The following is a 12558-nucleotide window of genomic DNA, read 5'->3' as shown; positions in this document are numbered from 1 at the left end:
TTTGAAATGGAAACCTAATCTGAGGCTCATTCACATGCCTTATACTAGCACAAACTCAGCCAATTCTCTCGGAACATGTAAGAACCTCATTAGTTGATAATAGCTATCAACTGCTGGGCCTTTAGGAATGAGATACTTAGGTCAATTTTTCAAACTACTCAAGTACCAGGATCACCTGTAGGTGCTTTAAATGTTTATTGCATAAATATGAGTGTTTTAAGTAGCTTAACTCCTTTTTATGTCTACAACATTATGTCTCCTAACTCCAGGATATACAGCACAGAAGAGTACTTCCTTCTACAAGTTTTAATCTGGATGATGACAGTTTAAGTGGAATATAATAAAACAAGGTCTAGAATGTTAGCAAACAGGGTAAAGGAGCAGAGTACTTTAACTCTGCATCAGTCAGCTGGTCAGGAAAGGCTGTGCAGAATTAGAGTTGCAGACTAACTAATTGTTTACAACTAACTAGTTGTAAACCACTAAAGATGATGGCTAACACATACTTGAGTGGTCAGTTTTCTGGGATGCCACACATCTGAGAATATCCTTCTGTTGCTCTCATTTCTGAGTGCCAACTTGGCTGGTATGATAATCTTAGACCACACTCCTTCACCCTAAAGATTCAGCTGAGTCCTAAGCCAATAACAAATACAGTGAAGAGGATAAAGGTTGTGATGGATATTTATGTCTTTGCAAGTAATGGGTTTCCTATTTTGTGTCATCTCCTGTTGTCCTAGTCCTGATCAGGTATAAACCCTGTGGACTCTGCTTCATGTATAAGAACCAAACTTAATGAAAGTCTCTTTCCTTTAGGAGGAATGAGTCAAGAGAGAATTTTCTGTGTATTACATCTAGGATTTTTATGACTGAGACCTCCTTCCCCCAGTGGCATTCAGGTGCCCACAGGCTTTCCTCAATCCCTCATAATGTGCACTTAACCTACAATGGACTGATTCCTGCCAGTTCCTAATGTGAGCTCCTGCCATACAGCCTGATCTCCCCACCCACAGTCTGGATCCTCTGTAAGCATTTCCACTGCTAAGTCCTACTTCACCTTGTGTGCGTCCCTGAGAGACGCTGCAGCCAGACTGGTGTGTGTGTTTCCACTGTGCAGGACTCTCTGCCACGTCCAGACTGCACCACTGTGATACGAGTATTAACCTGGTCTGAACCAGAACTTGGAGCTCATGTATAAGAATTCTTAGAGAATAGGAACTTTGTAAAATTACCCATTTTACCTAGTAAAGTCACGAGATAATTCTGAAGAGAAGATCCAATTTGCTACGGCAGCACAGTCAACAATCTGTGTACGAATCATCTTATCTACTAGTACAGCAATCATCTACAGTCAGAGGAAAGAAGTTATTCAGGTAAGTCACAGTTATATGTAGGCCACAATAATCCCATTGCTACAAAAGTTAAAATAGGATCGCTGTGAACATTCAGTAGCTATGGAACTGAACAATTTGACCATTAGGTCTCAAGATTTGTTTTCCCTTCTGCTTGGCTCTGGTACTTTTTGTAAGAATACAATAACACAAAGACTGAGCAAAAAGAAACTGTGAATGTTAACACTTAAGACATACTGACCAGATATTTAGTAATACATCTTTTGTTACCTGGATGTTATTGACTGTAGATGTTTCAGTATTCATTTATGCAATAAACTGCTGGCCACAAGCATTAGTTAGTGCAAAAATATCCTGGTTAATAATGTGTCAAAGTTAACCCTAAAGTTTTATCGTGAAAAATGTCTTAAATATACTCCAAAGTTTATTTTAATGCGGTTAATAATGTGTCAAAGTTAACCCTAAAGTTTTATCGTGAAAAATGTCTTAAATATACTCCAAAGTTTATTTTAATGCCTCTTTATAACACATGGTATTAAAATAGTACACTGAGATTTGAGAAATCTGGGGCCTGTTTAAAAATAAAACTGGATAGATTAAAGAACTATTTCCTACCCAATTGGAGAACCTTCCAAGAAATAAGCATTCTTACTTAAAATGTGTTGAGATATTATAATATCAAACCAAATCGTAACACTTGCTCTTTAAAGAATGACTCAAACATCATTACTTTCACAGCACTAAAATTATAGATTTAAAAACTGTTTGAAGGGCACAGTCAAATTTCATGTTCTACAACTAAAACAATGATATCAAGTGCCTTCTTTTTATAGCTAAACAATCAGCATCTCAACATGTCTAATTAGTTTTTACCTGTGGATGGTTCCGCCAGACCTCAAACATGACTCTTAGAACATGTAATTTTCCTTCATCACTTTCAGCTAGGGTTTTGAAGACTTCATGAAACCTTTTCATGGTTGGCGGGGGTGGGGGCAGAAACAGCACATATAAACTTATTGAGCATCTTAATATTTTCAAAGCTTTACAACGTTACTCAACTTACAGTGCAGTATATAGATACAAAATAACCAAACATCGTTAACCGTTAAAGAATATAAAAGGTATGATTAGGAATTCAATTTGAATGGCATTTGTCTCAAAATCTTAGGAGAATTACAAAATACTATCATTAGCCAAGGACTCTAGTTTACTGTGTATTTAAGGATAGATGAGGGCTAAGGAATAATCTCCTAACACAAGTATAGTATTTTGCCTGCATCTGTGGTAGCCCTGCAAGTCTCATAGACTTGGAAGTTGAGACGGGGTGAGGAGTCTAGTTTCTCTGCCTGATTGGGAAGAATATATGTTCCTTCTTCATTTAGACTGTATGATGAGTTAAAAAGTTCTGTCTTTAGATGCCAACCTTTGGGTGGCTCCCAAAAATGCAGCTGGCTTTCAATTCTGCTCACCCTCTTTTTAAGAAGATCCTTGGACAAGCTGGGAACTTTTTGACTGTCCTATGGACCCAGGTTTTTGTTTCTCTAAAGGTTTATGTGAAAAAATGTACACTTTATATATACATGCAAACCACAGACAGGAGCCATAGGATGGGAATTTTAGCTACCATAAACCAAAACCCATTGTATCAAATTATATGATACTATTAAGATCTTTATATTCAATAATCTTAAGGTAAAAACTACTACACCACTGGTATTCATCCAGCAAAGTTTTAAACCCTCAAGACAGCATGTGTGTTCTGGTTGTACTTACTTCGCAAGAGCACTGAAGGAGTGGCTGAATGACTTGGCTGCTAAGTGTAGCAGAGTCTGTACAAAGACTTCTATTTTCAGTGGGTTAAAGCTGAATCCTTCATCTGAACAACAGTCCACAGTAAAGAGAGTTAAGAAGATTAAGTATAGCAATTCTTTGGCCCCTAACCTGTATTGCTAAACAGATGGCACACTCATATCCAAATACTAAGTCCCACATTCAAGCAATGTCTCAGAGAACTAACAGACAATAAAAGACCATCACTGATTAATCGCATATCCTCAAAATATAAAACTAAGCATGACCTTAATTCTGAAGTTTTTGGGGATTGTTTCCCAAATTCTTCTATATGATCCATTTCTTTTTACAAATACCACATAGATTTCTTTGTTCTTATCTCTCTACATGGTGGCAAGATAATATAGTAAAAGAAAAAAATACAGTAAGCCCTTTACATTGTAGGTCCATGTCCTAAGATGTCTGACAATGTCTAGATTTTAACACTCTGAATTATACTTTCTAAATATATTCTAACATAATACAAATTTCTTAGAAAAATATAAACAAAATCTGAGTAATACTCTAAACACCATTAATATTTTAAGTCATTTTTCTCTGCACCTCATTATGTACAGATCTAACAAAATTTCCCTCCTAAATGGTTACACCATTGTCCCAGTAGACTTTATCTGTTTCACTAATTTGTCTTTTTTTGTTTGAGTTATTGTAGTTTCCAAGATGTTTTAATAGATGACAAAGCAAGTCCCTCTCATGGCTTTTTGTCTTATATTTTGTTGATGATAAACTTATAGTTCAATTTGGAGATAACATCCAACTTTATAATACACCAAGTCTTCCTGTGCAGGAACCTCTCTAAAGTGAAAGCAGGCAATGTTTAAGGGAACAGATACCTGTGTTCTGGGGAATAACTGACAGGCTGTCAGGCTAAACAAATATACTGTATGAGAATTATGTTTCTACTTAAACCTAGCCCATACATAGTTCCATTCAACAAATATTTAACTCCCTTACCATCATCATCATCCTGATTAGGATTAGGGACGTCTTTCAGAATGCTGAAGATTTCATCATTGGTTGCTTTACTTTTAAAGGCAACAGCTAAACAGAGGGCAACTGAATGTCCAGGAAGAGAGTCTAAGCACAGAATGCAAAGAGTTAAATAACTGAAAAAAAAAAATCACTTTCTTTTAAAACAGAGTACTCTCTATCCTAAGGTCAATATTTACTCTGTGTAAAGATAACCACATATGAAAGTTTCATTCAATATGTCAATGGCTTTTCACCTAAAATAAGGCGTAATAGGTTTCTTGCCTCAATATTTCCTTAAGAACACGGAGCTAAGTGAAATTCAGAGTGTGAGGCAGGTATGGATCTTCCTCAGGAAACACAGCTGCAACTCTCCTTTGATGGTCTCAAATCCCTAGGCCTCTGTAAGCTGAAAGGCTGAGAATCAATGTATTTCTCTTTCATTTTGGTCAGTGCGCCTCCTTTTCCCTAATACAGTGGAAACTAAGTTTGGGTTTGAACAAGGTGAAGGCTGCCAACTTAAGACAGACTCTTTGCTTTTCTCTTTTGCTGAATCCACATACATGAATCTACAAAAGCCAGATGCTCGTGTGCTGTGACTCCATGTTAACTGTTGGTTAGTATCTGTCAGGTCCTTACTGTATACTATCTGTGCTAATACATATTGTATGGCATCACCAGAGCAACTGGAAATCTACTTTTAATGTAAGATAGACAAAGAGATAGCAAAAAAGGCAGTTCTGACACAGAATATGAGTTACTAAGCACTTGGAATGAATAAAGTCATTTCCAACAATTCACATGTACTCTACTTTTCTTGAAAGTGGGAGAGAAAGGGAAGAAAATTCCTCCACCATCGACAAGTCTACATTCTAGGTAAGGAACCAAGATACTCACATAAAAAGTAGCCAGAGAGTAACATGAAACTGGCTTGCTAAAGGTTAAGAAAATATTTATAAGAGTGGAGCTTGGGCTAGATCCTGGAGAGAGAACAGGAATCTGAGAACAGAAAGGGATAATGGTACAAACAAAGGTAAAACCAAGAATGAGAAGCATGGAAAAAACAAAGGAAGTGGGCTTGGCTGGAGTGGAGATTCATTTGAGAAGAAGTGACAAATCATAAAGTAGAAACAACAGTTAGGCGGGCCTTAAATGCTAGGCTGAAGGCTGAGTTATTTCTGTGGGGAAAAAAGAAAGCTCAGTGTTCAACAGAAGTCTGAACTCTTTGATATCAAAGATGTATCTTATGGTTCTCTGAGCCAGCACAAAGCAGAAATCAAAACGTGGCACTTGTAACTACATCAAGCTTTGCTCTTTGCAGAAAACACAGTGATCAAGAACAAGGCTGCTCAGTATTTAAGTCTGGGCTTTACCTCTTTGAAGCCATTTCCTCATTGTAAACTGGTGTTAAAAACATACCTATTTCTCAAGAGTTGTTTTAAGGAATAAGTGACACAGTAACATAGGAAATGGAATACTCAGCACTGGAACCGAGTTTTGTTTCAAGGAAAACAGGTGTAGTCTGAAGTGCAGGTGGAGAAGCAGGGATGCAACATGACAAAGCAAGGGAGAGGAGTGAGTTTTAAGATACAAAGAACTGCTACACAACATGAAGTGGAAGGCTCACAGAGGAGCTGAGTTCAGTGCCATGTAAAAAGACTAACTTGGTAACTCCACACCTACCTCTCTACCACTGCTCACCAGCGCACAACCTTCCCTCCAGGAAGTGTAAAGCACAATATAGCGTATCAAATTAAACAGTCCCTTTGATTTACAGTCCAAATCTCAGAAGTGACGTGACCAAAAAGAAAAGTATGTTTAAGAATTTACTTCTAGACTAGGGGCACACTGCAGGTAAAACATAGTCTCTATGTGCGCCTATGTTCCACACCTGTACTGTTAGCAGACGATAAATCAATTCATGTAATCAAAATTGCCATGACAAACACATACGTTCATTTTAGTAAGTTCTGGCTATAAATTCATCTTGCTATACTTAAAAACACTTAAAATGTCATGAATAAAACATTATGAACAATATTAAAAATAGTTACAAGACAGTAATAACTAAGTAAATCACAGTAAATGTTTAACATTATGACAGGGCAAATAAAACAAGAGGCTGGTGAGAAATCACCTTGCAAACAGAGAAAATATAAACCCAAGAAGAGAAATAATTCACTTTCTCCACCTTAGATAACTGACTTAATACTTGCATTAGTACCTTTGAAAAACAGGATTCATTACTTACTGCTACTTTCATCTCCATATTTGTAAATGCAGGTTGGGTTTGCAGGACATAGAGCTGAGAAGGTAGGAGGGACAAAATCTAATATACGCTGATGGTAAGACAACCTACAACACAAATAAAAGCCTCAGAAAATACCATTCACCAGTTTCATTCTTTGGTAATATCCAACTTTACTCAGAAGATAACACCCTGCACTCAGTTGACAACCAAGAAGTAAAGGGGCAACAAGTCGTTTTAACTCCTGTCTGGCCAGCACACCAGAACTCACGTCTTCTTCAGAACTTTCTGGTTTGTACCGAGATGTGGGCCAGTGGGTCCACAAGCCGGGTGGCCAAAGATGTGAGGTGGTAGTGGTAGGGTGGGATGAGGTGAAGGAAACAGTTTTGTATGGTTGGGAGATTGGTTATATTGTAATAGATAAATACTTATCAAGACTGTGGGAGACAAGTTTCTTAATGTCTGCCAAGGTATTTAGAAATCATGGCAAAGGGGAAGGCTAGGAAGAAAAATGATACGGTGGGTTGGAACTGGAAAGATACACACATCTAGGTGGATATAAAAACAGATTTATGTATGTATGAGTATATGTGTGCATAAATATATTCACTATGCTTGTCTATCTAGAGGGCAGAAACCCAGTAACACCCAACAGCAATAAACACATCAAGTGTCCAGACCTTGCTACTTAAATACCACGCTCCACTAAAAGAAACTCCGCCTCTTTGAATGAGTAGATGATTCCAGGAAAGGGGCAAGGAAATGTAAGAAGAGCCTGGAACGTCTGTGCCAGAAATAAGGAAATGCTCAATGAATGGAGGGGGAACATTAAAGAAAGGAAAAAAAGACACAGAAGGCACAAAGGACTCCCAGTGGACAGATCAGGGGCAATCTGAGCATCAAATTAGTAATGACAGCAATGAACTATAATCCACTGAATGAAATAGTCTCTACTGACATAAACACAGGAATTAATAAACAGGTGAAAAAGGAAAGCTTGCTCTTACAGTAGAAAGCAAACTAATGAATGTAGAAAGAATAGTGGAAAAAGGGAATCATCTGAGGATCATCATAGTGGTGGCAAATAAAAGTACGAGTTGCAGTGGAGATCTGATGTAAGACGGGAGTGTTACCTCAGGATATTTCCCACAAAATATTAATCAACTACAAAGGGAAAAATGGGGAGCTTGAGGTTGAGAAGCCTGACATGGCCATATAATCAAGATTAACATCTTTAGTGCTGGACAATGCAAGACTTGAGTCCTGAGGATGCACCAAGGCAACACAACGAAGTAAGGGCCGCATTCTTTAAAACTGACAATGACGTGAACGAGAAAGAATAATAGCAGTTCAAGGTGAAGGAATCAGAAGAAAATGACAATTAAATGCTATACATGCTCCTGGATAGAATTCTGGACCAGAAAGGAAAAAAATATTGTTGGGGTGGTTGGCAACATTTCAGCAGCATCTGTGGACTGCACACTGGTGTGACTGTGTCAGCTCACATCCTCATCTGGAGAGCTGTGTGCTGGTCATGGAGACGTGTTTTTTTGTTTGGGGGAAATATACAACCAACTATTAAAGGGTGATCAGACATCATATCTACAACTTGTTTTCAAGAAGTTCAGAAAAAGACCAATATAAAGGGTAGATATTATACAGAGGGAAAAAGGACTAGGCATTAGAACAAATGTAGTAAAATGTTAACTAGGGGATCTAGACGAAAATGATACAGAGTTCTATTTTGGCAACTTTCCTAAAATTTGAAATTATTTCAAAGTATATTTGACAAAAATAAACTTTTTGACTTAATTCACATAGAATCCAGATGGCACGGCTGCCCTAATTTTTCAGCCTAAATCTGAAAGGGAAGAAAGACAGGTACTTGGATTTTAATCTGGACATACATTCAGAGAAGGGAAACCTCCCCCACAGAAATGAGACAACCTAAGCTAAGGAGAAAACACAAAGAACTTACCTCATACATTTTTCTAGAACTTCTCTTACAAACTTTGGTTTGGGACTTTCTGGATCTTGAGTAAGACAATCTGACCTAATGACAAAATACAGTTTTACAAGTTCTTACAAATAATCCGCATCTATATCTACCTTGTATTTAGCTGCAAATAGTTCCCTTCTACCTAGATTATTTCATTTATATATATATATAAAACTAAATCTTTCAGATCACAAAAAAGATTGCTTTATATTATAGTTTTAAATATTACTTTTTAAAATGGTAAACTGTAGAGAAAAGACAGATATAACACTACTTACCAATCTTCCCAGCTCCAACGGAATTGGAAGTTACTTAGATGATGGGAAAACCAATTAATAAACCTACACAAAGAAGGGGGGAGGTGGAAAAGGATGAATGGTTGCAGTTTATAACAGGAATTCACATAATTCTTCAGACAAATAAGATCCTATTTTCACCCTACCTATAGCTGTTACTTTCTCCTGCCACCTACCCTTCTCTGTGCAAATCCTGCAACTCATCATCTACTTCAAAAAAGTAATAGTCCCCATCTCACTCCTCCTAACAGTGCTATCCTTTTCAAGAGAATAACAGATACGACTCAAGTGCCTGTTTTATATCAAGAACCTTATATATGTTTATATTATATAATTTAATTCTCACAGTAACTGCTGAGGGATATATTATTCCATTTAATTGACAATGAAACCGAGCTGTGAGGTGCAAAAAAAGATTAAAAACATTTTATAAATGCAAGAGCCAAAGCACAGTCTTTCATTATCATACCATGCCCTTTTTACCACAAACAACAAAACCTACCATCAAAGGCCCTTTTTCTCTTAAAGACACCACTGATCTAACTAGATAAGGATCACTTTAGTATACTATATAATGCTGTGAAATTTGTAAGAGCCCAGTAAATACTTGCTGAATGAATGGCATAGTTGGAATGCCCAGAGCAACTGGTAGTTTATTAATTAGACTGGATAAAACCTCAGCAGACACCTTAAAGCATATCCCTATGTCCCTATAATTTCAATCATTAAAACTACTCAAGATAATAGGTCAACACTCAGGGTAGCCTTTTCTGATAGTTTTCAAATACTGCATTTGAACAATGGACATGACAGATTATGGAAAATATGCACTATCTGTTCTGAGCTAATTTGGGAAAGTGACAGAGTAAGAGAGCATATTAGCTAACAGAGGCAGTAAGATCTCACCCAAAAGACAACAGTGGGCATGCCAATTAACACGGCTGTAAAAATCCAATATGGTCTTTTGTATAAACCAAGTCTTGAAGTTGTAGTCATAGAGAAGTTAATTATTTTAGAAACAGACACTATCTATAAACAAATACATAATATATAAACATAATAAATATACAGGATTAGACTCTGCTTCTACATATGAATTAGCATAAAGTCTATTTTAAAAGCTTACCTACCTAATACAAAGGGAAAGTGTAACCATACCAAAGCACCAAACAAATAAGCAATGAAATTAAAGAAAACTTCAGCAAGGGTATCATTTCATATTGAAAATTAAGACTAGAAAGTGAAATGCTATATTACAACAAGTATGAGCTTTATTATATATAGGATTATTTGGAGGAGGCAAGAAAGAAAAACCAACTTGGAAATTCTTAAAAGGGCAAATATTTTTCTGATCAAATACTTTTATAAAGTATAGGGAGTAGAAGCTGCTAACACTCTATAGAAATAAGGCAGGGACTTCCCTGGTAATACAGTGGCTGAGACTCCACGCTCCCAATTTAGGGGACGTGGGTTCGATTCTTGGTCAGGGAACTGGATCTCACATGCAGCAGCTAAAACCCTCCGCAGCCAAATACTAAAAAAAAAAAGGCGGGGGGAGGGGGGCAATACTATACCTGTCTACACATGTAGTATTCATTGTGTCCAAACGCATATATAACATTTCAGTTGCCTGTGCAAGCTGTGAATTTCAGGATAAGGAAACTATACCCTCTTTGAAAATAAATCTGTGATAGAAAAAACGAGTAACATTTCCTAGAAGTCTATGAAATGACTAGTAATTCTTTTCAAGTAACTGATCTTTGAGGTATCAATGATATACAGTAACACCTGACCTTATACACCTATGAAATCAAGATAATAAACATTTACATCACCTCCAAAATTGCCACATTCTTCTTATAATCCATCCTCCCTTCTTCCCATTTATGCCCCCAAGCAAATATTGGTCTGTTGTCATTACATTATTTGCATTTTCTAGGATTCTGTGTAAATGGTATCATATACTATAAATTCATATTTGTTTAGCATCTTTTATTCAACATATATTTTGCAATTCACTCATGTTGATGCCTGCATTGAAAATCTGTTTGTTTTTTTTTAACCTGAGTAGTATTCCATTGTATAATTGTAACAAAATTTGCTTATCCATTCATGTATTGATGGATATTTGGACGGTTTCCAGTTTGGGGTTGTTACACATAAAGTTATAAACATTAATATTCTTAGGCCAACAGTCAAAGAGTAGAGTGGCTGACTATATGGTATATGTGATCTTTAACTTTTAAAGAAATGCCAAACTGTTTTCATGAAGTGATTTAAACCTACCAGCAGAAATATTTAATAATCTTGTAAAGCCAGGCCAAATAGAGTATGTTTAAAAACAAAGGAAAGGATACAACTTGGGGTAGAGAGCCAGGCTGAAGTTTGCACAGTTCAATGAGAAGTGTCGTGTACATCACATCGATATGAGGCGGTGCCGGAAGTTGAAACAGCTCTGCAAAGATCACCTACAAGGGAATCACAAGTCAGCACTCAATTCGACAGCTATCCATGCATTTCTACTATTTAGAAAGACCTCAGTGTTCTAAATTTTGTGATATTCATAATTTTAAAAAGTAACTTTCTAACCTTAAAAACTATGCTCTCTAAAACACAAAGACCTATGATTGAATACCATAATGAAGATTCCTTATCTCTGTAACTCAATCAATAAGAATATGCAAAAATTAATGCTTAGCTGATATTTCCAGAGAATTAAATTTCAACTGTGAAAGTATCAGAGTTAGTTCAGGGAGGTAGTTTACTAAGGACTCATAGAACCATCAGAATTTCAGCTCTATAAGAAATAAAAGCCCTCTGTAGACTCTGAGGATGGGATCAGGAGATAGTTAAGTCATTCTGCACCGTTAGTACCTTTTTGGTAGTCCCAGACATTTTGGCCATGCTCTTGTTCAGAAACTTGTTTTCATCCTCCATATATAATTTGTGGGCCACATACCTAGACTTCTAAAGCCTAGTTCGCATTCCTCCTCCTCACTCCCATCTCCCACACTTTTGTATGAATTTCTATACATTTTGCAGATTTTAAAATGTGACTTACGTTTTGCACTTCAATTGACATGTCAGTGAGTGAAACCCATTAGCCTAAGCATGCTCTCAAGTTTTGTAAAGACAGAGCAGATGCACTGTCTGTCTACAGTGCCCAGATGCACTACACCACTGTTCACATGGGTAGAGTATGAATAAAAAGTGAAGTAAAGAATACACTGTAATTATGTTCACGCTGAGCATTTTAACATAAAGGAATAATATAATTGACAGTTTGACTCATGTATCAAGTGAAAATACTGTTTTTTGGGAAATAAATTTCTATAAGGTGTTCAACTGTACTAATATCCTCCTCTATATGAGTTAATATGAAATCAAAAGCATTATCTATTCTTTTCACTTCCAAAACAATTGGCTCTTTTGATTTCTAAGAATAAATAAGGATTCGTATTTCCCTACCCTTGTGATACAGGAAATAATATACTAGTCCAGACTACAATAGTAGTAAGAAACCAGGTAAATACAGTTAAAAAATGGGTTATCTGCCTAAAGAATATTATAAAGTATTTAAGCCACTTATACATATGTTCCCTGGAAAAGGAAATAGTAGCCCACTCTAGTATTCTTGCTTGGAAAATTTCACGCACAGAGGCGGCCTGGAAGGCTACAGTCCATGGGGTCACTAAGAGTTGGACAAAGCTGAGAACAGATATGTGCACACACACACACACACATCTGTTAAGTGGACAATGTACTGCTAGAGTTACAGGTAACTTACATTATCCATGATAACTATCCTTGAATGAAGACATACTATATAAATAAATTATATGC

At 36.6% G+C, this 12558-nt stretch overlaps 1 protein-coding gene across 4 annotated transcripts in view; it reads right to left on the bottom strand.

Moving 5' to 3' along the window:
• NCBP1 (nuclear cap binding protein subunit 1) overlaps nt 1-12558 on the bottom strand; it is a 37398-nt gene that overhangs the window by 5002 nt on the left and 19838 nt on the right. For all 4 annotated transcript variants that reach the window (XM_061425736.1, XM_061425738.1, XM_061425739.1 and 1 more), the window contains 9 exons: nt 11073-11183; nt 10290-10354; nt 8698-8760; nt 8399-8473; nt 6424-6527; nt 4158-4280; nt 3126-3228; nt 2226-2319; nt 1242-1345 (listed from right to left, as the gene is read on the bottom strand). In XM_061425736.1, coding sequence (XP_061281720.1) covers nt 1242-1345; nt 2226-2319; nt 3126-3228; nt 4158-4280; nt 6424-6527; nt 8399-8473; nt 8698-8760; nt 10290-10354; nt 11073-11183 — 842 coding nt within the window. The remainder of the gene's footprint in view (nt 1-1241; nt 1346-2225; nt 2320-3125; nt 3229-4157; nt 4281-6423; nt 6528-8398; nt 8474-8697; nt 8761-10289; nt 10355-11072; nt 11184-12558) is intronic.

The sequence above is a fragment of the Bos javanicus genome, chromosome 8 (assembly GCF_032452875.1).
Source record: "Bos javanicus breed banteng chromosome 8, ARS-OSU_banteng_1.0, whole genome shotgun sequence".
Lineage (NCBI taxonomy): Eukaryota > Metazoa > Chordata > Mammalia > Artiodactyla > Bovidae > Bos > Bos javanicus.
This window is presented reverse-complemented; position numbering and strand designations above follow the sequence as displayed.